We start from the raw sequence: 21483 nt of genomic DNA, 5'->3' as shown, positions 1-21483 counted from the left end.
TTCGCTTTGAGAGGTGTGAGCGGAGTTTAAATTGGCTGGAAAAAAGTTTGGTTCTTGTGTACTCCCTTGTGTGGCTTAATGGTTAACACCTTGAAAGGAGCATGCTTAACTACCTCTTTTCCTTCCTGAGAAACCAAAGCCATAGCAGCGCCGATGAATATTCAAGAGGATGCAAAAGTCAATTTCGCTCAAGCAAAACAAAACCTTTTTCACTCCCGCCGAAAGGAAAAACAACAACTTGAGTATTTTCTTTGCAAATTTATTTGGAAAATTATCGAAAAGAAAGAAAACCTGAATGTCTACAAGACAAATATCTGGTATTGCTTGACAAAACTGAACGAATTGATTTCAGTGCTGCGGTTGGGCTCCACTTGTCCGAGGCACGAACCTGCGTAGCGCCCTTCGAGTTAACTCGACTCCAGACTACGTGTGATGTTCTCCAGCAGAATGAGATGGAGCTTGAATTCAACATCAGTCTCTTCCAGTAAACTGGGAAAGGTCATCTTTGCAACGTGTGTGTGTATGCTTTGTAGATTTGTCAGCCAGGCTTATGAGATAGTGACAGCAACATTTGAAGGCGGACAAAATGAACTGCATCTGCAAAGCTTCATGCGTGTGAACACCATGAACACGATATGACGAGTGGTCTTTTCATCAAGACTTGGCTTTTTTGTGGTGTCTGAAAATCAAAAATATATTTCTGTACAGCTCAACGAGTCCATTTCAGTCAGTGTTTAAATAAATAATACTCATAAAAAAAACAACAACAACCACACAGCGTCGGGTCTTCAGAGGCCAAAGAAACGAAGGAAAGTCTTGGTGTCCAATCTGGTTCTCAAAGAACTGTGAGGTCATGGCATGATTTGGACTTCTGCCTGAAGGCCATCTTCTTGTTGTTGCGTGCAACCATGCGGCCCAGAAATCTTTTGGCTTTCTTGCTGATGCTCTCTCTGCGTCTGCAGTTGGCCATGCGTCTCGCGTTCTCCTCTTTGCTGTCCTTCCTCAGGCGGATTTGCCGGACGATGCCCTCAAACAGGTCCTGCACGTTGTGGTGGAGGGAGGCCGAGGTCTCGATGAACTTGCAGTCAAACACAACGGCGCAGGCGCTTCCCTCTGTAAAAAAAAAACCAAAAAAAAACGGTAGTTTTGTAACTCTTCTTTTGAATGCAGACATATTGCAACTCATTTGACGCGGCTGTTTATTAGTTAGCGATATTTTCCTCGACTTACCGTCGACCGACACTTCTCGAGACCTGACCAGGTCACTCTTGTTGCCCACGAGGATGATGGGAATATCTTCAGACTGTCTGGCCCTGCGTAGTTGAATTCGCAGCTCCGACGCCTTCTCGAAGCTGGACTTGTCCGTCACCGAGTACACGATGATGTAGGCGTCGCCCATCCTCATGCACTGATCCTTTAGCCACTGGCTGTTATCCTTCATCGGAAGACAACATGGCAGCTTTCAACACCCATGATGCATTCCAATGTGAATAAATGTAAAAAAATATAAATATATAAATCAAAAAAATTCAAATATATATATATATATATATATATATAAAATATGTATCATGAGCCTCACCTGTTCCCAGATGTCATACAGCACAATTGAAGATTCTTCTTCATCCACCACGATACATCTGTCATAACTGTTTCCTGGAAGGGCAAGAATAAAGACGTTACGCCAAAACAGTCTATTTTTTTTTTTTTTTCTTGTGTGTGGGTTAAGCAGATCTGGTCTGTGTCAACAAATGTTGCATTTGTGACAGCTGAGTTGCTGCCTGGCTGGCTGGAGATGAAAATAGCAATAATCAATATGTGTACACTCTGGCGTGCAGGAATAAGGAAGCCATCCATCCATCTATCAGAGAAAATTTGCCATCACAGTAAGTTGCATCCAGCCAGCCATTTTATTTATCCTGTTTAATGCTGGGGGAATTTGAGTGTCCATGAGAAAAACTGGACTTGTCATTTTCTGCAACACCTCATACAGGTGTAAATTGCACTACTGATAATATAAAAAAAAAAAAAAAAAATCTGAGAACGCCATGTCCCCCAAAGACGTACCTGCATAAACACAGGATTTAAATTCACACCTTCACTGAACCCACGCTGACTGTCAAAAATGAATACAAACACTAATATATGAATGAATCAACCTTTGGTGACACGAGATAAGCAGTCATTGACCGATGACTCATTCTCCGCATGCCATCATTTACCTGCTTCATCGCAGTCGTGACCGGCGTCCTCAACTCCACCAAAGACGCGCGCCAGGCTGGACTTGCCCACGCCGTGTTCCCCGAGGAGAACCACTTTGTGCACTTGCGAGTCGGCTTCGCTTCCGGTGGAAATCACCGAATCCGAGGAATCGGAGGCGCAGCTTCCCCGGTGCTGGTCCTTCTGAGAGGTGCAGCGCAGCAGCTTGGACAGCTCGTCGCTTTGTCCGTTTGGCTGGAGAGTGGTGGCGCGCAGGTCCCTGTCGTCCACCGGCATGCTCCTCCGATGAAGGTGGCTCATGTTGACGGGGAAAGGCGTGCTGCCTCTCCGCTTGTCCATGCTCCTCAGTTTGTCGCTCTTGTTCAAAGTCATGGCGCTAAATCCAGAGGACCTGTAGATACACGGACCACGTTTTAGGAGTGGTGTCATCCGTAACCTTGTCAAGTCTAATCAGGTCCAAGGCAAATAAATGAGCAGCTATCAAATCACTTACTAGGTAGCGTGAATAAATCCGAAGATGTCAGGTCCAGTAATCCTGCAGGAGTGCCTTTTCTTTCGGTGACCGCCGCTCACTTTATTTATACGGAAAGGCGTGTGACGTCACGGGGAATCGCGGGCCCATGCTTATTATAGTAGTGCGTAACTGCAGCATCACGGAGGGGGGGGGAGGGGAGGGGTGACTGGAAGAGCGGAGGAATTTCCCTTCCGTCAAGCCAAATGGAGCATCCTACTCCTACGAGAATATTAGCGAAAGGGAAAGCCCACTAAAAGCTTGAAGATATAAATATTTAATTGACAAGGTAAATTTAGAGAGAGAGAGAGATTTGCCGGCAAACCATAAAACGCATTGGGCACGTCCGTGAATCATCCATGCGAGTCATTAAACACATCAACCGTGACAATAAAACCACGCAGGCATTATTAAAGCTGGTCAAGAACAAAATTGTGCTACATTTACACGAGGGGCCAATAATAAATCTGAACATCTGCTTTTTGTCAAGTCTATTTCATTTGTATGTCCGGATCTAAAAAGGTAGAGCAATACATTCATCATTAGCTTACTCTATTGAGCAGCACGAGAAGATAATTCCATTATTCTATTAACGATTTTGCAATTTGAAGACAAAAGTAGACATCGTGATCTTTTAATGGATCTCGTTTTTTTGTTTTTTTAATGTACCTATGTGAGTGTATAGGCTACGTCATCATTGTTCATAAGCATTATCAATTGGCAGCTTCTGGTAGTGTGTGCTGTTATACCCCTCTTGCGGCAATATTGTGTACTGCAGGTCAAGCCTCCCTTTTATGAGCAAGTCCTGTTTCAACGGTTTAAAAAAACAATACAGCATACAAAGAAATTAAGTGAGACCGTTCTAATTAACCTAAAGTTTTTGAAAACATGTCTTTTGGGTATGAAACCTGATTTCATTCAATGTATGATGAGTTCTAACGAAAATTCTAACACCGTTTCTGCAGGCTATTAAGCCATAATTGAAGAATTGTTCTTCAGGAGGCAGATTTGGTGCTCGTTTTAACGCAGTTTTGGAATTAACAAATGTCAACATTGCACTATAATATTTTGTCATGGAATTTAACACAAATTGTAATGGTTTGAATTCCATAACTTTTTAAAATGACTCTAAGACAACACCCAAAGTTGAAGGAACAATGAGCTGTCTGCTTTGGGACTGTGACTAGGATTTTTGAATTTGGTCTGCTGGTGGGATCATTGGCTTCCCTGGGCAAGCCCAGGTACTGACAGGGGGCGCGACGAGAACGCTGATCCCTTGCCCCCCAAAAAACATGGACCACATCATAGAAGATTGTCCATTAAAATCTTTGATAGTCTTTGTAATCAGACATTGTTTTTGTTGATTGATAGTAATGTCACATGTTTAGAGCACATAACAAGCCTCCCCTTTACCAAACAATTCACACACAGAAACACCTTTGACTGAGGTTGCACTTACCTTGATTCCCCCCCCCCCTTTAACCTTCCATTAAAATCTTTGACAGTCTTTCTAATCAGACATTGATGGTTGTTTTTGTTGATAGTATAGTCACATCTTTAGAGCACATGACAAACCTTCCCTTCAACAATACACATACACAAAAAAAAACCTCTGAGATTGCACTTACCTTGTTCCCCCCCTTTTAACTTTCCATGAAAGTATTTGTTTGACAATCTTTGTAATGAACATTGTTGGTAGTTTTTGTTGATTGATAGTAATGTCACATGTTTAGAGCACATAACAAGCCTCCCCTTTACCAAACATTTCACACACAAAGAAAAACCTCTGACTGAGGTTGCACTTACCTTGTCCCCCCCCACCTTTAACCTTCCATGAAAGTATTTGTTTGACAGTCTTTCTAATCTGACATAACTGGTTGTTGTTGTTGATAGTAATTTCACATCTTTAGAGCACATGACAAACCTTCCCTTTAACAATACACACACAAAAAAACTGTGGTTGCACTTACCTTATCCCCCCCCCCCCCTTTAACCTTCCATGAAAGTATTTGTTTGACAGTCTTTGTAATAACATTGATGGATAGTAATGTCAAATTTTTTAGAGCACACAACAAGCCTTCCCTTTAAAAAAAACAATACACACAAAAAAACAGACTATTGTTGCACTTACCTTATCCCCCCCCCCCTTTAACCTTCCATGAAAGTATTTGACAGTTTTTGTAATGAACATTGATGGATAGTAATGTCACATTTTTTAGAGCACACAACAAGCCTTCCCTTTAAAAAAACAATACACACAAAAAAAACAGACTATGGTTGCACTTACCTTGTTCACCCCCCCCCCTTTTCTTTTAACCTTCCATGAAAGTATTTGTTTGACTGTATTTGTAATCAGACATTGATGATGGTTGTTTTTGTTGATTGATGGTAATGACATGTTTAGAGCACATAAAGTTTCCCTTTGTCAAAGAATTCACACACAAAAGACCTGACTGTGTTTGCACTTACCTTGATTCACCCCCCCCCCCCCTTTTAACCTTCCATGAAAGTATTTCAGTTTAACAGTCTTTGTAATCCTCCCAATGATCCAAACATACCAAAAAAGGCAGAATTGTTCAAAGTTTTAGACGGCCATAATGAATATAATACACCAGATAATTTTCACCTTGATTGTTGATTTGCACATTTTTGTTTATGATCATTTCATCATTTTCTGCCCATGTGCACAACTTTTGTTTTCCTGAGTGGTATTGCAATTTTTCACGAGCTTATCCAGCTCGGGCATTCAAGTGACACATTTCGCCATTGAGTTTGGCGTATACGTGGACGCGTGCTACGTTTGCTCGGGCGCGCGCGCACCTTCACCTGATGTGCAACATGTTACATTGTTAGGAAGAGGGAGGAAAAAAAAACAACAACCCAGGAATGACAATTTTACGGCTCCATGCGTGCGCACAACCATGTGTGCAATGACATATGCGCCTTTTTTGCGCTGGGTGGAGTTGCTGCATGTGTAGATAGGAGAAAAAAAAAATACAATTTCCCTTATCGTTTTGCGTATTTCACCATTGTGTAAGTGTTCAGGTTCCATTTTCCTTTGAACGTTTGTTCAGTCATGAATAGTGAAACGTGTAAAACCCAAACATGAGAAATAAGCACCTTTCACGCGCTCGGTAAAATTCGATGCTTGGCCGCATGTGCGGAGGAAAACAAAACAAAACCAACTACAACCTTGCAGCAACCGGTATGCGTAAAGTATTTCACAAAATGTCACTTTCCAAGTTTGTTCAGTCATGAATAGTGCAAAGTGTAGAACCCAAATATGAGAAATAAGCACATTTTTCGCGCTCGGTGGAATTCGATGCTTGGCTGCATGTGTAGACAAACAAAACCCAACAAAACCCTGGAACAATCGGTATGCGTAAAGTATTCCACATTGTCAGTTTCCAAGTTTGTTCAGTCATGAATAGTGCAAAGTGTAGAACCCAAATATGAGAAATAAGCACCTTTTTCGCGCTCGGTGAAATTCGATGCTTGGCAGCATGTCTGGAGGATAAAAAAAAACAACAACCTTGCAGCAATCCGTATGCGTAAAGTATTCCACAAAGTGTCACTTTCTAAGTTTGTTCAGTCATGAATAGTGCAAAGAGTAGGAGCCAAACGCAGAGCTCCTGTAGTGTGTAGCATTTCCCGAGAATGCGCAGTTCCCTTGCACAGTTTAGGCAGTCAGCAAAGACAACAAGATCCCCAAACACGTCAAAAAAAGCGAAATCGGGTCTTACTTTGAGTCGATGTGTTGACGTGGGATCCTAGAATGAGGAGGCGTCGAGACAGAGCGAGGCATAAATTGCAAAGGCAATCGGTTAAGATGATGTGCAGCTGCAGCAGGTGAAGGCACGCCCTGGAGCAGGTACGCACAAAATGGGGGGCGGGGCGTCAGCCAACACTGACGTCAAAGGAAGAAGATTCAGAGAATGTTGGAAATTGAAAATAATAATAATAAAAAAAAAACGTAATCTGTTAAAATCTTTGCAAGTCTTCATAAGATTAAAAACTAGTGCAGAATGTCAGGGATCTTTAATCCCTCAAGTGGCACCAGATTACAAAAAATAAACATCATTTAATTGAAAAAAAACAACAACATATTGTGTAAATGTTGCCATAAGATCTCAGGAACACAATAGAAAAATAAAATAAATGACAAATGGCCCAGGCTTGCAAGGCCATCTTTGCTGACCAAATACATTTCCAATTTATATTTTTTACATGAGCCTATGACATCCCGTTTTAATTTAATCTTGAAATTTTCACAACAGGAATAAAAACACCCACACAAACCTCTTGGATTCAATGTTTTCTTTAATGAGATCTTTAACAAAAAAAAAAAACATTTGATTAAATATACAATATAATGGCAAAGCCCATAAAAATGGTTGCTTTGCCAACTGTTCAAAATTATGACAGACAATGAGGACTAAGCACCACAATTATGTTCTCGTACCATGGCCGGCCGGACGCGCAAACAGCTTGTTGTTGGAAATATTGTGACACGTCCCTGGAAAGAATTACATGGCAAACAGAATGAGGAACGCCACCATCAGACAGAACAGACCCATGGCCTCGGAGAGAGCAAAGCCCAGGATGGCGTAGGAGAACAGCTGCTGCTTCAGAGAAGGGTTCCTGGGAAGATAAACGTGCACAAGTGGATAGATATTCTTCTTTTGTTTTGGAGCAGGTCGGTAAAAGTGGTCTTACCTAGCATAGCCGATGATGAGGCTACCAAACACCGTCCCGATACCGGCTCCGGATCCGGCCACTCCGACCGTGGCGGCTCCAGCTCCGATAAACTTGGCAGCGGTGTCGATGTCACGGCTCACTGCGCTGGTCTGAAATCCACGCAGCGCCACCTGCGACTGGTAAGTGGCGACACCTTGTGGTGGGAGCAGTGTCTAGAAGTATGGCAAAATAGGGCAAGTGGACAATTTCAATCAAATAAAACGAGTGTGATTTGTGTTTTTCCAAAATGCTTGCGTACACACTTTTTTGTTATTTTCCCTCCTTTGGGTTCTTCAAACATAAAATTATTTCCATTCAGAGGCCAACCACTCACAAGCACTTTAGCAAAAGCTACCATGGTTGGTCCTCTGAATAATGACAATAATAATGATGACAATGCCGTGAGCTTAATAAACTTTCAATATTGGCTGCTGCTCACCTCTGCCCTCTTGGCATCGGACACCACAGCTGCCGATAGTGGCCTGTACAGAGCCCGAGATCCGGCACGGATCTATATCAAGGGGGGGGGGGGGAAAGAAGAAGAATTCATGAAATCAGTGCTGTATTAAAATTATGAATCATCTGATAGAGCTGCGTGCTGTGAGTCACATTAAATTTAGAACAATTGTATACAACATTGTTTCATGCAGCCTCCATTGATAGCAGTACTAACAAAGTATTGACTCCTCATCTGGTTGCAATAACACAGCGTTATTGGAATCCTAATCATTGATTTGCTTTAATGTGTGATTTTTTATACCGAATAAACGCACCTGAAATCAAAGTCGGATTGAGCAAACAAGTGCACACCTCTGCTTGGTGCATGCTGCATGCTTCGTCCTTGTTCAGATAGGCTAACTCTTTAGCATAGGCTAACTCTTTAGCTCTTTTGGCAAAGCGACAAAGCTGCTAAAAACCATCATTGACTAAAAATGACACATTGACATGGACACGTTGTCATTTTCATTCACTTTTTTTGGAGGGAGCCTCACCAGAGTGGGCGTTGAGACGAACTTAGCGCAGGCATACATCACGACAGGACGTTCGAGTCGGGCGGGTCAAGCACTGGAGCTGATTAAAAATCTGCACAATGACAAAAAAACAAAACCATTGAAAACATCACCGAGTGCACATTGTTGAGACAGCAAAGACAATTTGCAACATGATGACAAAAAAAAAAAAAACCCACGCTAGTGCAGACAAGAAAGGTCAGCGCAATCGAAAAGGTGGTTGCCAACAACAAGAGCGAGGAGAATATTTAACAATGTCGCTTGTTTGAAATGAATATGTAACGCACAGGGGACACATATGCTTTTCAAATGATTCATTTAAAAAGCGCTAAGAGAGTCGAGATTAGCCCTTACCGGTGACGAGTGGAGGTCGAACGCACGAGAGGACTGCACATGCGCGATGTCCTCCAAGGGGTTGACTTCCGCTGTCAGTGGCGCCCAGTGAGGTCACCGCTAGAGGGAGCCTCTAGCTGGTTGAGGGCATGCAAACCTAGCCGCCATCTTGAACCGGGAGTTACGTTTGCATTCAAACCTGAGCTTCTACAAATGTTTGCATTTTCAGCGTCCTTACGTAAGACATTAAATGATACAAGTGGAAAACTAACGCCGAGACTTTTGTGTTCGTTTCTTGATCACGATGCGGTTCTAAAACACAAGAAGCCAAAACGAGCCTCACTTCAGGTAAACAAAAGCAGCGACGTAGTTTATTTCACTATTATTCTTGAACAATTGTTACTCGCCACTCGTTTTTTCACGCTATGGACAACGATGAATAATAATTTTGTGATATTCAAACATCAGCGTGATCACAAAATAGCGTTTAACGCGATGTGAGTGTATGTTGTGTTTCAAACTACCTCCAGCAGATGTCGCCACCGCTTCACCTCTGAAAAATTGTCCATTTAAAACGACCTTAATAACCTATAAACATTTCGATCGACTTGTTCTAAAAGCCGAGTTGAAAAAATCTAATAAAAAAAAAGGCGATCTTGCTCTGTTTTTTTTTTAATAGTAGAAGAGACAGTCAATCAGTTACATAATCAAATGTTTGACACTGTTATTGTTAATATTATATAAGATAGACTTAACTGTATTCATCCTCTGGGATTGCTCCCTCAGAAAATTCTGATCCAGCAGCATTATGCACCACTGATGATACTCGTACCCAACTTTGAGAACATCAGCATAATACAAAGCTTGCATAACAGTAAAATTGACCACTGTCCAGCTAGACTGAAAGACAAAAACACCTGACTGTGCTAGCGGGAGGATTCTCTGAATGTCAAAATGTTGACTTGTCTCCTCCTGCTAGGGGATCAAATAAGGTGACTCGGATGGATGACTCATCCCTGTAGAAACATCCTATTCCTGTGGAACGCTGCTATCAAGCACTTTTTTAGACAATATGTGTTGGCATTCTTTTCATAACAGGTAACCAGAACAAGTAAGAAGGAGCGCTCTTCATGCCAGCTGATTTTGGACCATTTTGACCATCAGTACCACAAAGAGCTCGGGGAATTGTGGACATCTGTGAGGTCAGTGGAGTTGTTGTTATGGACGCACGGCCTCCGATCTTTGCTTACCGCTCCCGTTTCCGTTTGACAGATCCGTGCTGCTCGACCCGCCGTCTTGGCAGTACGGGGTGTTGCTCAATGGCTTTACTGTAGTGACAGACATCAAGCGTGTCCTCTTGTCAAAAGGCTTTTCCACGCTACTGCCTCAGAAAGAAGCCCTGACAGCGTTGGGCGCTGAATGTCAAAGCTCCAAAGGCTCTCCCTCCGAGCGTCCAAGTGAGAAGTCCCATCTCGACAACAGCTCCCCGGCTGCCGTTGGACGGGACGGCGCTTTGGGTCCGTGGTGCCGGACGCTGCAGTGTTATTTGCACCCCCGGCCGCTGCGTTTTCCGTCGCAGGCTCACAGGCCCGGCCAGCTGAAGCAGTACTACCTTCTCAACGCCGCCTCCGTGCTCCCGGTGCTGGCTTTGCAAGTGCGAGATGGAGAGAAGGTTTTGGATCTTTGCGCTGCTCCCGGGGGCAAAGCTTTTGCTATAATGCAGTGCGCTACCCCAGGTGACTCTGCTGCACTTAAGCAGCCTTTTAAGCATTAATCCTTTCACAGAGCTGGACAACTTTAGTGCATTTAAAAACAACAACAACAGAAAGCATTTTTCCACTTCAGGTCAGGAAATTAGAAAAATATTCCAAAAGTCAAAGGTGTCATTCGTGAAAGACTTGGAAAAATACTAATTGCTTCCTCATTTCTACCTTAAAAATCTTTTCTTACATTTCAATATTCATATATCTTAAGATCTAATCATCAAACATGTATTTTGAAATATTGATATATTACATGTTACGCAATATTCCAATGTACTGAGTATTCCACACCTCACAGCCTTTTTTTTTTCTCAATCTTGATGGGGGGGACATATCTATATTTTTTTCCATTTGATCTGCTGCGATTATTCTGGTTTTCTGAAGCTGTTGTTTTTTTCCCAGCATTCCTTTGCTGTAATGAACCCGACGGGCACAGACGCGACAGGCTGATGAAAACCTTGGAGTCTTTCCTGCCGCGCTCATTGAGCGGCCGAGTGGTCGTCTCAGACCGGGACGGACGCTCCTTTGGGCAAAGCGAGGCGGGGATTTATGACAAAGTAAGCAAAAAAATGGATTGTACCAGTGGATTATTTGACAAAAATAATAACAACCAAGAACAAAACAAAAAAAACCCAAATTTGCACAATTTTGGTGGGTGTCATTTCTTTTCATGTCTGCAAAGGCATGCTGAGCGCGGCTTTGAGCAAATCAATGGAAAAACTGGATTAGCAGCGGAGCGTGAACAACATCTCACTTGCGTATGTGACAGGTCCTGGTTGACGCTCCGTGCTCCAATGACAGGAGCTGGCTGTTCTCGTCTGCTGGCCAGCAGGTGGAACAGAGGTTAAAGGAGAGAGGCAGGCTGCCGCAACTCCAGCTCCAACTGCTACGGCGAGTCCCGACATTTCATTTCCGACTTGATTTGGCCTCCAAAATGACAAATCGTGTCTTCGTGACAATCCCATAGGAAGGAGGATTTTTTTTTTTGTAATGAATGAATGAGTGAAATTACATTAGAGTCACTCAATTGTAATCACTGGCCTGTAGGTCAATCAAAATAATTAGAAAGAGGTCGGAGAGGTAATCATTTAACGTAATGTGTTTATGATCGAAGTTGCATTATGAACTGCATCATAATCACAGTTTGTAAAATATTCATCCACGTGAGGCAGAATAGCGCAAAACCATCGGCTGAAAATCTTGCCAAAAGTTTCTTGTCAGGCTATTTGTCTTCTGCCTCATGTTGATCTTCTGCCTCACAGGTCTGCACTGTCAGCGGTGCGTCCGGGGGGCACGGTGGTCTATTCGACATGCACCTTGTCCAACGCCGAGAACTTTGCCGTGGTGGAGGCCGCGCTCAAAGACTTCCCCGAAGCCCAACCCGAGGACCTCTGGGAGGAGATTGCGCTTCCTTTATCGAGCTACTTCACATTTAGCCCCGCCGGCCCCGGGCCGGGACCAGACAGCCAATCTCGGCGCGGCAGCGTGTCCTCGTACGACCGCAAACTGGGCATCCTCGTCCTTCCCCAGCCTGGTAAAACCTGGGGGCCCATGTTTTTGGCTCGGCTAAGAAAGAGGAAATAGAGACATTTTTGTGCGTTTGGGAAATATTTACGTCTGACAAGTTGGGTCCAATTTTCCTCAAAAAGGATACCGATCATTTACTGTATTCCCTTTCTTGTCAATTAAAGACTCAATTGAAGTTTCTTTTTGTCCACGGCTTCTCGTTTCGATCATTCCCTTAAATTTAAATCATCGGTCTTGAGGGCGTGAGTCTTTCGTGGAAAAAAAAAAGAAAAGTGGCAGCGCACTTTTAAGTAGCACTACATCAAATGATACACAAGTCATCAAGTTCTATCATCCCCCAGAAGCTCATTACCTCAACGTCGCTGTCACGCCACAGTGGTCAGCGCCAAGTCTCGACCTGAACAACTCAAATGTCCTTGAATGCAGCATTTTATCTTCACAGCATTAAAGTGGCACTAGCAGGTCCACTTTGGAGAAGTGCCAAACACTACAACTGCTCCTGGATGATTTATGCCATTAAGATTCACGCATTGTAACCCGAAGGAATGAGTTTGAGTTGGGAGCTGCATCCCTACAGCAGACTGCCAACTGCCCCCCCCCTCCCACCTCCAACCTAAAAATTCTGCCTAGCAACATGTTTGACTCGATGAGGAAAAATAATAAGAAAAAGTTTCAGTATTTTGTAATGAATCCAAATCATATGAGTTTTGAAGGAAAATCTTAAGGGATGGGCGAATACCGATACCATGTATCAGTATCGAACTGATACCAGGTATCATCATCGAACCAATTTTCAAAGTATTAGTCGTCTTATAAAAAGTTGAATACTCATACCGGTATCAGTCTGGGAAATAAAAAAAACAAAAACGGTATGAACAAACCTAATGAGCAGTATACAAGGTTTTTTTTTTTTTTCTTTTCCTGGGATGTTGCCCACCTAAGCGTTTCTATTTTCCCCCTCCCTGGACATTAAAGCAGAACCCGGCGCAGAAGCGTTCCACACAATTGGCTGGCATCTTTTCCAATCCACCTTGAACACACACGATTGAGTACATTTCTCGAGCTGCTCTCCTTCTGCTGACCTTCTTGGAAATACAGCGGCCCGATCTCGTTTTAGGTAAAGCAAAGGATACGTAGATGATAGCAGGTGATAAGCGAGGCTACAAAACGGTCGGCCATCTTGCTGACCTTTGCCTGAACTCTGCTTTGTTGATGTTCCCCGTGTTGCCGGCGGTTCCTCGAGGGGGGAATCTGGAAGCAGCTTCTCCTCCACTTCAAAGAGAGCGAATGTAGGCCTGCTTTGCATAATCAGGTGGGGAACAGCTTTTTTGCCAGAGAGGCAGGAATTAATTTGTGGCACCGCCAGATGCAATCATTAACGCCCTAGTCATCGACAATAACGAGAGGAGGAGGGGAAATTAGAGCAGGAAATGGAGTTCACCGGAAAGCTACCATTGCCCTAACCGTGAAGTTCATTTCTTTTTCCTTCATATTGTTCTTCTTATTTGTCATCGTGGAAAGCAATAGGAAGAGGGAAAAAAAAAATGGGATCCGGCCAAAATACTTGCGTTTAAAATATTTAACATTCAGTTTGATGGGCAGAATATATTTTAAAATCTTCCTGTGCGGTTCGGGATCAATTTTCAAGCCTTGTTATCGGCTTTGAAATGTCTAAATGGTCTCGGCAGGGCTTTTGCATCCTGTTTTTTTTTTTTTTCCTTTTAAACTTCTATAAAGTGCTAAATTGCAACCTTGCGGATGCAAAGTTTCATACCAATAAAGTTTGAATCAAGCTACGAGGTCAAATGAATGCCAATGGCAAATCCATACGGCCACGGACATCCGTGACGGTGGTGCCCTCCCTCATCCTGGTCCTTGAAGACCTCCATCTTGCTCCTCGGTCCCACCGAATGCAGTGGTCTCCATTTTTCCACCAAAAAGGTTTGGCTTCTTCCTCTAGTGGCCCGTCGGACCACACCGAGCATAGAAGGATGGAAAGGTCTAGAAGTCGATGGAGATGGAAATAGCTCAGCAGCCATTCACCCTTTATGCTCGAGTGCCCTCCACTGAATCCGGTGGTCCTTATTAAAAAAGGCGTGTGATTGACACGTGTCATACCAGGGGGAAATAATATTTTGAGAAAGGAAATCAGGCGGCTATCGAGCTAAATATCGAGTGTGAATATTTAGCTGCATTTGAACATTAATAAAAGTTTCAAAAGCTTTTTTTTTTTTTTCAAGGCAACATTTTTCCAGCCAGTGAGTAATGCCCGACTTTGGCTGGACACTTAACAAGTGGCCTCATGGATTTACAACATTTCAGGGCAGCCATCATTCTTTCCAAACGTCATCATTTGTCAATATTCCATCAGTGGATGGGAGAGACAGAGCTGGCTTTTTCTGATTGATTGTTATATGGCCAACCTCGGAGGGGAGAAACAGCAAGGAATCAATAATGATAGGACTCAAGCCACACCACGTTTGATTTCTGACCGGCCAGATTTACTCATTAGGCCGTGTTAATTGCCCGAAGAGGATGCTTCAGCGTTTTTTTTTTTTTTTTGTGAAAGACCACTGGGGGGGGAAACGTCCTACTGGCGCCTCAAGCCGGACAGGCGTATGATGAATTAGCAGCGTGACACCATCACTTTTTCCAGGATTATTTTTAATTGTGTGTTGAGAAAAGGAGCCCGTACGGCTCCCCGTTTAAGGACAGCGCTGTTTTCCTCTTGTGTTTTATGATGGAGACATCAGGTGACATCAATGTCAGCGCTGACAACCAACGCCAGAGGAAAATTAATGGAGAGAGGGGGACAAAGTTACTGATGCAACTTCAAGTTCAAGGAAATGAAAAGACAAAACCTCCTCACTCGCTGCCTGTCATCACACAACACGCACTCCAGATTATTCATTTTTCCCCGTCTAGTATATTAGTCAACTGTCCGCTTTTCTGTATACCAAGCAAACAAAAACAACTTCACTTTCTTTTTTTTTTTTAGGTCACTATCCCGGCCCCGGAAATGTTTGAATCAGAATCAACACTGAATGCTTGCCGAGTGGTTTCAAGTGCAAGCCGGCATCCTTAATTAGCATAATTCGTGCCTATTTTATACTCCTCCTCTGCTCCACTTTGCATTTCATTGTGAAGAGATGATGGCCTACTCTTCAATAGAAAAAGAATCCCGGCAGATTCCTTTGGCGCCACCCCCCCCCCCCCCCTCCCCTCTTATGGCAATAGCTTAGTTTTATTTTTTTTTTCCAATCAATTTTGTTTCCTCAATAGATGGATGAAAGTCAAGACCAGGGTAATCTGTCCTACCTTTACTCTGCAGAGTGTGCGCTTTGTCTTTTCATGCAGCTTTTATGGATGCTCTCTCTCTCTCTCTCTCTCTCTGCTGTACTATATAAATAAATCTCTGAGCACGCTTTGTCAAGTTCAACACTACAGTTGGTCTTGGATGAGCACTCAAAACAATTCCTGTTTGCAGGTGAATTGTTTCCGGTGATATTTCTGGCAGTGAAGGGACTTCAAAGTAAATAAATAAATAAATATCGATATAAATTGGGAATATTGGCTGGAGCCGGTCAACTTCAGCCTCACCTACCGTGAATGGGGATTCTTTTGTTTTGCATCCCATTCAAAGGTGGCCGAGCCTAAAAGCAGAAATGTGCAGTTTTGTTCTGACTTACTCGGAGACCAATGAAAAATGAATAAGGCAGGCAGCTAGGCAGGCTTTGCACGGCCACCCACCTTAATGTTCAATTATTAAGCTTTTGGTCTAAAAACACTCGTGTGAAATGTGAAAGTTCAACTTCCGTGTCGTTTTCACCGAGCCTCAGATCTCGGCTCCTCTCAAACTTGATAATGGCCGTTTAGAATGGTGTCAAATACAAGTTGTAAAAAATGGCAATGAGTTGATGATGTGTTATTTCCATTTTGCATGACTTAAATACAATATACTCTTTTCTGGAGTCGCGTGACTTTAGATTGAGCCATAAAAACAGATTCACCTCTGTAAGATGTCAAAAGATTGAGTTCTTGCCGCTCACTTTTTATTTCATTTATGTCACACTTCCAGACTTCAAACATTCTTGGACTGGGCCCTCCTGGTGTGAGCAGAAAGTATGAATAATAGATCCTTAACCAAAAGGGAAAAGACAGAAATAAAGTCAAAAGGGACACTTCAGTCGACCACAACTTTCGGTTTAAAGTCAAATGTTGGGCAGGGATATATTAATCAATAATTCAATAGGTGAAAGGAACATTGTTTTTCTTGCTATCTCTTCAATGTTGGATTGAAAATATCTGAGTGATCTCAAAAAGACAGACCATCCATCCATCCATCCATCCATCCATCCATCCATCCATCCATCCATCCATCCATCCATCCATCCATCCATCCATCCATCCATCCATCCATCCATCCATCCATCCATCCATCCATCCATCCATCCATCCATCCATCCATCCATCCATCCATCCATCCATCCATCCATCCATCCATCCATCCATCCATCCATCCATCACAGGCGCGGGGAGAACATGCAAACTCTCTTTCCTTCCCGCTCTCTGGGCTCGGTAAAGTTTGACTCTGGCCCAATCATTTTCCAGTTCCCAAGGTTTTGTTGTCAAGGTGCTGGCCGTCTGCCTTTGGCTCTGTTTTTCACCAGGCACACACACGCAAGGTGACACCGGGCCAACCAAGCGCATAATCTGGAGTCAGCAAAGGCAAGTGGCAGAAGGAACATGTCTTCTATTTATCCTCCTCCCTCGCTGTCAGTGTTTTCTTTACCTTCCTCCCTCTGTCTCCTTGTCACGAGGTAACTTTTTTCCCTTTTCCTTCTTGTGTCTGTACCTCCGAGCCCTCCCCTTCCCTGTCTGGAGCAGACAAACTCTGTGATCTCGTAGGGCCTGGCGCGAAGGCTGACATTGACGTCGGCTGGCTTTTCTCTCCCCATTAATGTCTGAAGTCTTACCCGGCCGGCTCTGCGCTGCGGCTTTACTAAGACATCACTTTGCCCTGCTACGCTGTCTAATGACAAGTATGGACATCTCGAAACTTGGGAGATCTTATTCGACCTGGATACAAATATCAGGAATATTAATGGAGAATTTTCACACCGCCGTGTGATTTCTGTGATGTATCATATTGAAAAGATGTTTAGGACAATTAAAACTGGAAGTTCCAGAACCTTACAAAACACACAAATAGCAAAGAAAAAAAGTCGTCGCAAAAAACACCTCAACATTTTTCAGTCATTCAATTGCGATGAGCCCATTTTAAAACTGGAGAAGAAAATAACCAAACAACATTTAAGGGTCAAAAGCTTTTCCCACCGACTATTACAAAAGTTACTTTTGTGATGTATTTTTAAAATGGCACCTCTGGTTTCAACAAAGGCCATCTACTATCCACATTTTTCCTTTTTTTTTGCCTTCTCCCTGGATCCCCTCTTACCCTAAGTGGTGCCGGACTCCCGGCTGCGAGCCTCAGGGATGCACGCAACTTGATTGTGTTTTGATGTTCTTGTGAAACTCACAAGTGCACTCAGCACTCAAGAGCCATAACATACATTTTCAGGCCAGGCACCCAGAGGAGAAGAGAGTGAGGAGCAAGGAAGAGCATTTACCAAGACTCCCCACACAAACATGTTATAAATACACGCAAGTCCCCGTATACGTGTATACACGCCAGACGTATGTATGATCATTTGCCGTATGCACTGTGAACCGAACTCTGAACCCTGAACACTTGGTCGTCTTTAAGCAATTGACATGTTCAGCGTTCATTTTCTAGAGACACGGCCGGTATCGACCTCCGTCGTGAGTCCCGATACCTTGAAAGAAGGCTTAGTGTCGCCCCGATACCGATAGTAATCAAACTTTCAAGATGAATAGAATGTACATCCTACAAAAATTGGGTTGATCGATAGATAATTAAGAAATACATTTCGCAATTAAAACCGGCATTTTTTTTCAGGTTTTTTTTTTTTTTAATCATCAGATATACAGAAATTACAAGCAGCCAGCTTTTACTCCAAAACAACTTGAGTTTTATCTTTGAATTTGTCCCAAGGAGGCTGTGTAAAAGTGGCACCTTGGGGGTAGCACGGGTGTAATCAAAAGAACGGGAGGGAAAACATAAAGCGACACTTGGTCTTGAGTAGCTGCTGATTTGCCGCCTTCATTATACGCAGCTCGTTTACATGAATAATGCATAGCGAGAAATACTTCGACACAAGTACTCCGCTTATCGTCATGAATAATAAATTTATAATCAAAAGGTGCTTGAAGAGTTTAGTGACACACTTTGGCAGTGTATAATTATTCTCATTGGGCCTTATCTGTGTCAGCTTTACAAAACTTGCCACCTGTTGGAAGCCACAGCAAACAATAACCCGAAAAACCAGGAGCGAGCTTGACGTCTCGGCAGGAAGGTGAAAAATAAATCGAGTTGCTTTCGGTTCGGCCTGTCGGGGCTCGTCACGGTGAATCTCTTTCGGACACAATGCGTCCTTACATAAAATCAAATCGTAAGTAAGTCAATAAAAATAAATAATGTGGGAATACACGTGTCTAATACTGATCCATTATCTAATATAAAAAAAAAAAGAGCAATGAGAACTGTATATAAAGACACAAAGCACTGCCCCTATTTGAAGACTTAAAATATTGAACAGTTTGACTCCTTTGGTGGAGGTCGGAGCTTGCTGAGAGCTGCCGCGTCAGCCGTCGATGTGGTCAACGAGAGGGCAGAAGCCCACCGTCACCGTTTAGAGCTCGCCCCCCCCCGGAGAACCCATACACGGCTCTCACTGACTCGTCTTTATCAAATTGAGGCTGCGGCTTAATCCTCCTCACAACACGCAGACAGAGCAAAGAAAGCTGCCGGCCGGCCGGGGGGGGGAGCAAGTCTACCTCTGCCATCCAACTTGAAACATATCAATATCAGATTGCCTGGAAAAACATTGATTCAACAACAGGCCACTCATCACAGATTAGAATGACGTACAATGTAGATAAATCCGAGGAGAACTCATTTATTCCCATTCAGGTGTTGTCTGCTGAAGCCGAGCGCGTACTTGAACTTTTGAAGGGCACGGAATCTTCCATATCCCATAATGACGGAGAGAATTTAACTTCCCGCTGGGCAATTTGGACCCAGCGTGGGTGGCTCCGACTCTTTACAAATCTGGCCCGGCTTCCTGCTACCGGGATCGATGTTCAAACAACAGGTGCTCAGATCTGCTGGCAGATCGACTGAAAGCCTCGCCGGGCTTTAGAACAAAGGCAATCGGCTCGGCGGGATGCCGAGAGGGAGGATCACACTTGATATGAGGTCCTCCGTGTGTCACCTTGCTAACGAGTTGAATGGCCAAAATGTCCCCCGGCCACAAGAAGAACAGAAGCTCGAGCACGACGTCTGAACTCTTTTACGGTCTGCATCGGAATGGCCGATGATTTTAGGATCATATTATTTATATAAAAGTTTTTATTTGATTTGAGTTTGTTCTGGCTTCTTCCCACATTCCCAAAAGGTGCCCTGTTGGTTGAATTGAAAAATGGTGCGAACGCGAGTGTGAATGCATTGTTGTGTGCCGTGTGGTTGGCCGGCCACCAAATCCAGCTCGCTTGGACTCCAGCTGACCCGAATGAGGCGGAACAGACAAAACAGCCTTCAAGTGTCAACGTGTCTATGCTGTATTTACCGAGATCACCAAATAAAACATTTACGAAACGCTAACGCTGAGCTTTTTGTTTTGGAGAAAACCGAAAACGCAACCCAGGAGGAGGTCAAGTCGACTTTATATGAATCAAAGCCTTCAGCCTTGCAAAAGGGCAGCGTGAGCTTTATGGATATGAAACTTTATTTCCATCCTTCCCAATACATGACGACGCCATTCTGTTATGATTACTATGACAAATTTTATTTGGGCCGTACATTCGTCTGACTTCTACTTGAGTTCAGTTGCCGCTGACAAAGTCGTGCCGGTCTTTAAAAAGAAGTCAACCGGGAAAAAAAATGTCTGAGCTCACACATCTCCTTTTTGTCAGAATGAGTGGAGTCCACGTCCATCTTTGTAATAATCATGTCTTCAAGTAGAGAAAGTTTTCCTTCAATTTCAAAGCCAAGTAAGCGTCAATTGATCGGGCTTGGTCTCCCGTCACATTTGGACTCGCAGGTAGCGAGAATATGAAGCCCGCGGGATTCCCCCCCACGTCATTAGCATTCATTGGGTGCCCGGCGAGCGTATCTGCACTGATGGAAGTAAATCCACTTTATAATGTGATGAATCTGTAATAAACTTAAGCCAACCTATTTTCTTCTTTGTCCTCACACATAAGCGGAGACACGCCATCCAAAGGATTGCTCCTTTTCCATCCCTTCTCCATTAATAAAGCACAATTATTTGTGGGAGCTTCTCCGTCAACTTCCCCGGCTTGTCCTTCTCTCTTTGCCGAGCTCCACTCCTCCTTGCGTGTCCTCGCTCTTCTGCATCAGCGCTTCCGTGTCAGGCCCTAATTGTGTTTTGATGTTCCTCCAGACGTGCAATTGAGCTTCACTTTTGCCCGCCAAAATAGAAAAGACATTTGCCAATGTGAGCCTTTCTTTGCCCTGCGCTTTCTAGTTCTATCTATCTATCTATCTATCTATCTATCTATCTATCTATCTATCTATCTATCTATCTATCTATCTATCTATCTATCTATCTATCTATCTATCTATCTATCTATCTATCTATCTATCTATCTATCTATCTATCTATCTATCTATCTATCTATCTATCTATCTATCTATCTATCTATCTATCTATCTATCTATCTATCTATCTATCTGGATCCATCCATCCATCCATCCATCCATCCATCCATCCATCCATCCATCCATCCATCCATCCATCCAACCAACCAACGGGTGAAACGGAGCTGTATCATCAAGTATGTATGACGAGACCAAAGTCCTTGTCTTCCCCTCTGGGAGCCATGTCACATGTAATCACTGTTACACAGATGACACACACACAGACACACCCGCACACACACACCCGCACACCCCCACAGTTTGTCCCGACACTCAACTAAGCCCAGTTCAGAGCGTAAATATTTGTGCTGTGCAAGCTCGAGACAGGCTCCTCACCTCAGCACTTCGCCACCAAATCATGAAATATTCAGAGCCAGAGAGCGGGAAAGAAGAAGAAGAAAAAAAAAAAGAGCGGCAGCGTGCTGAGCGAGAAGGAGAGAGTTCATATAGAAGAGAATAAGATGGACTGAGGCTAAAAAGTGTGTGGGCAGGTGCCTCGCCGCCGCAGCGCAGGATCTGAGGGGAAGGAATGGCTTGTTTGTGGAAAGGCAAGAAAAAGGAAAAGAAACGCAGAGGAAG

General features: G+C 43.5%; 3 protein-coding genes across 5 annotated transcripts; 1 reads left to right on the top strand and 2 right to left on the bottom strand.

The window, feature by feature from the left end:
- Nucleotides 1-261: 261 nt before the first annotated feature.
- Nucleotides 262-4004, bottom strand: rrad (Ras-related associated with diabetes). 2 transcript variants are annotated; one of them, XM_085908526.1, is made up of 5 exons: nucleotides 2714-4004; nucleotides 2223-2611; nucleotides 1583-1656; nucleotides 1231-1459; nucleotides 262-1113 (listed from the first exon to the last, which is right to left on the bottom strand). In XM_085908526.1, exons 2-5 carry the CDS (start codon nucleotides 2590-2592, stop codon nucleotides 836-838), a joined length of 951 nt encoding a protein of 316 aa, XP_085764652.1. In that variant the 5' UTR covers nucleotides 2593-2611; nucleotides 2714-4004; the 3' UTR covers nucleotides 262-835. The 2 variants fall into 2 exon arrangements, with proteins under 2 accessions (XP_085764652.1, XP_085764651.1); XM_085908525.1 differs by lacking the exon at nucleotides 2714-4004 and having other exon boundaries at nucleotides 1231-1435; nucleotides 2223-2649.
- A 3029-nt stretch (nucleotides 4005-7033) lies between these two features.
- Nucleotides 7034-8963, bottom strand: LOC147059696 (ATP synthase F(0) complex subunit C3, mitochondrial-like). Of its 2 annotated transcripts, none has more exons than XM_085906863.1 (5): nucleotides 8833-8963; nucleotides 8461-8551; nucleotides 7908-7979; nucleotides 7448-7641; nucleotides 7034-7372 (listed from the first exon to the last, which is right to left on the bottom strand). In XM_085906863.1, the coding sequence occupies exons 2-5, from the start codon at nucleotides 8497-8499 to the stop codon at nucleotides 7258-7260; spliced, it is 420 nt and encodes a 139-aa protein (XP_085762989.1). In that variant the 5' UTR covers nucleotides 8500-8551; nucleotides 8833-8963; the 3' UTR covers nucleotides 7034-7257. The 2 variants fall into 2 exon arrangements, with proteins under 2 accessions (XP_085762989.1, XP_085762990.1); XM_085906864.1 differs by lacking the exon at nucleotides 8833-8963 and adding an exon at nucleotides 8658-8820.
- On the top strand, nucleotides 8942-12386 carry nsun3 (NOP2/Sun RNA methyltransferase 3). Its single transcript, XM_085906862.1, has 6 exons — nucleotides 8942-9159; nucleotides 9910-10013; nucleotides 10084-10547; nucleotides 10977-11131; nucleotides 11344-11465; nucleotides 11837-12386. The coding sequence occupies exons 1-6, from the start codon at nucleotides 9025-9027 to the stop codon at nucleotides 12156-12158; spliced, it is 1302 nt and encodes a 433-aa protein (XP_085762988.1). The 5' UTR covers nucleotides 8942-9024; the 3' UTR covers nucleotides 12159-12386.
- The last annotated feature ends 9097 nt before the right edge of the window (nucleotides 12387-21483 follow it).

Source organism: Syngnathus leptorhynchus, chromosome 3, assembly GCF_054491065.1.
Source record: "Syngnathus leptorhynchus isolate UIUO chromosome 3, UIUO_Slep, whole genome shotgun sequence".
NCBI classification, from domain to species: domain Eukaryota; kingdom Metazoa; phylum Chordata; class Actinopteri; order Syngnathiformes; family Syngnathidae; genus Syngnathus; species Syngnathus leptorhynchus.
This window is presented reverse-complemented; position numbering and strand designations above follow the sequence as displayed.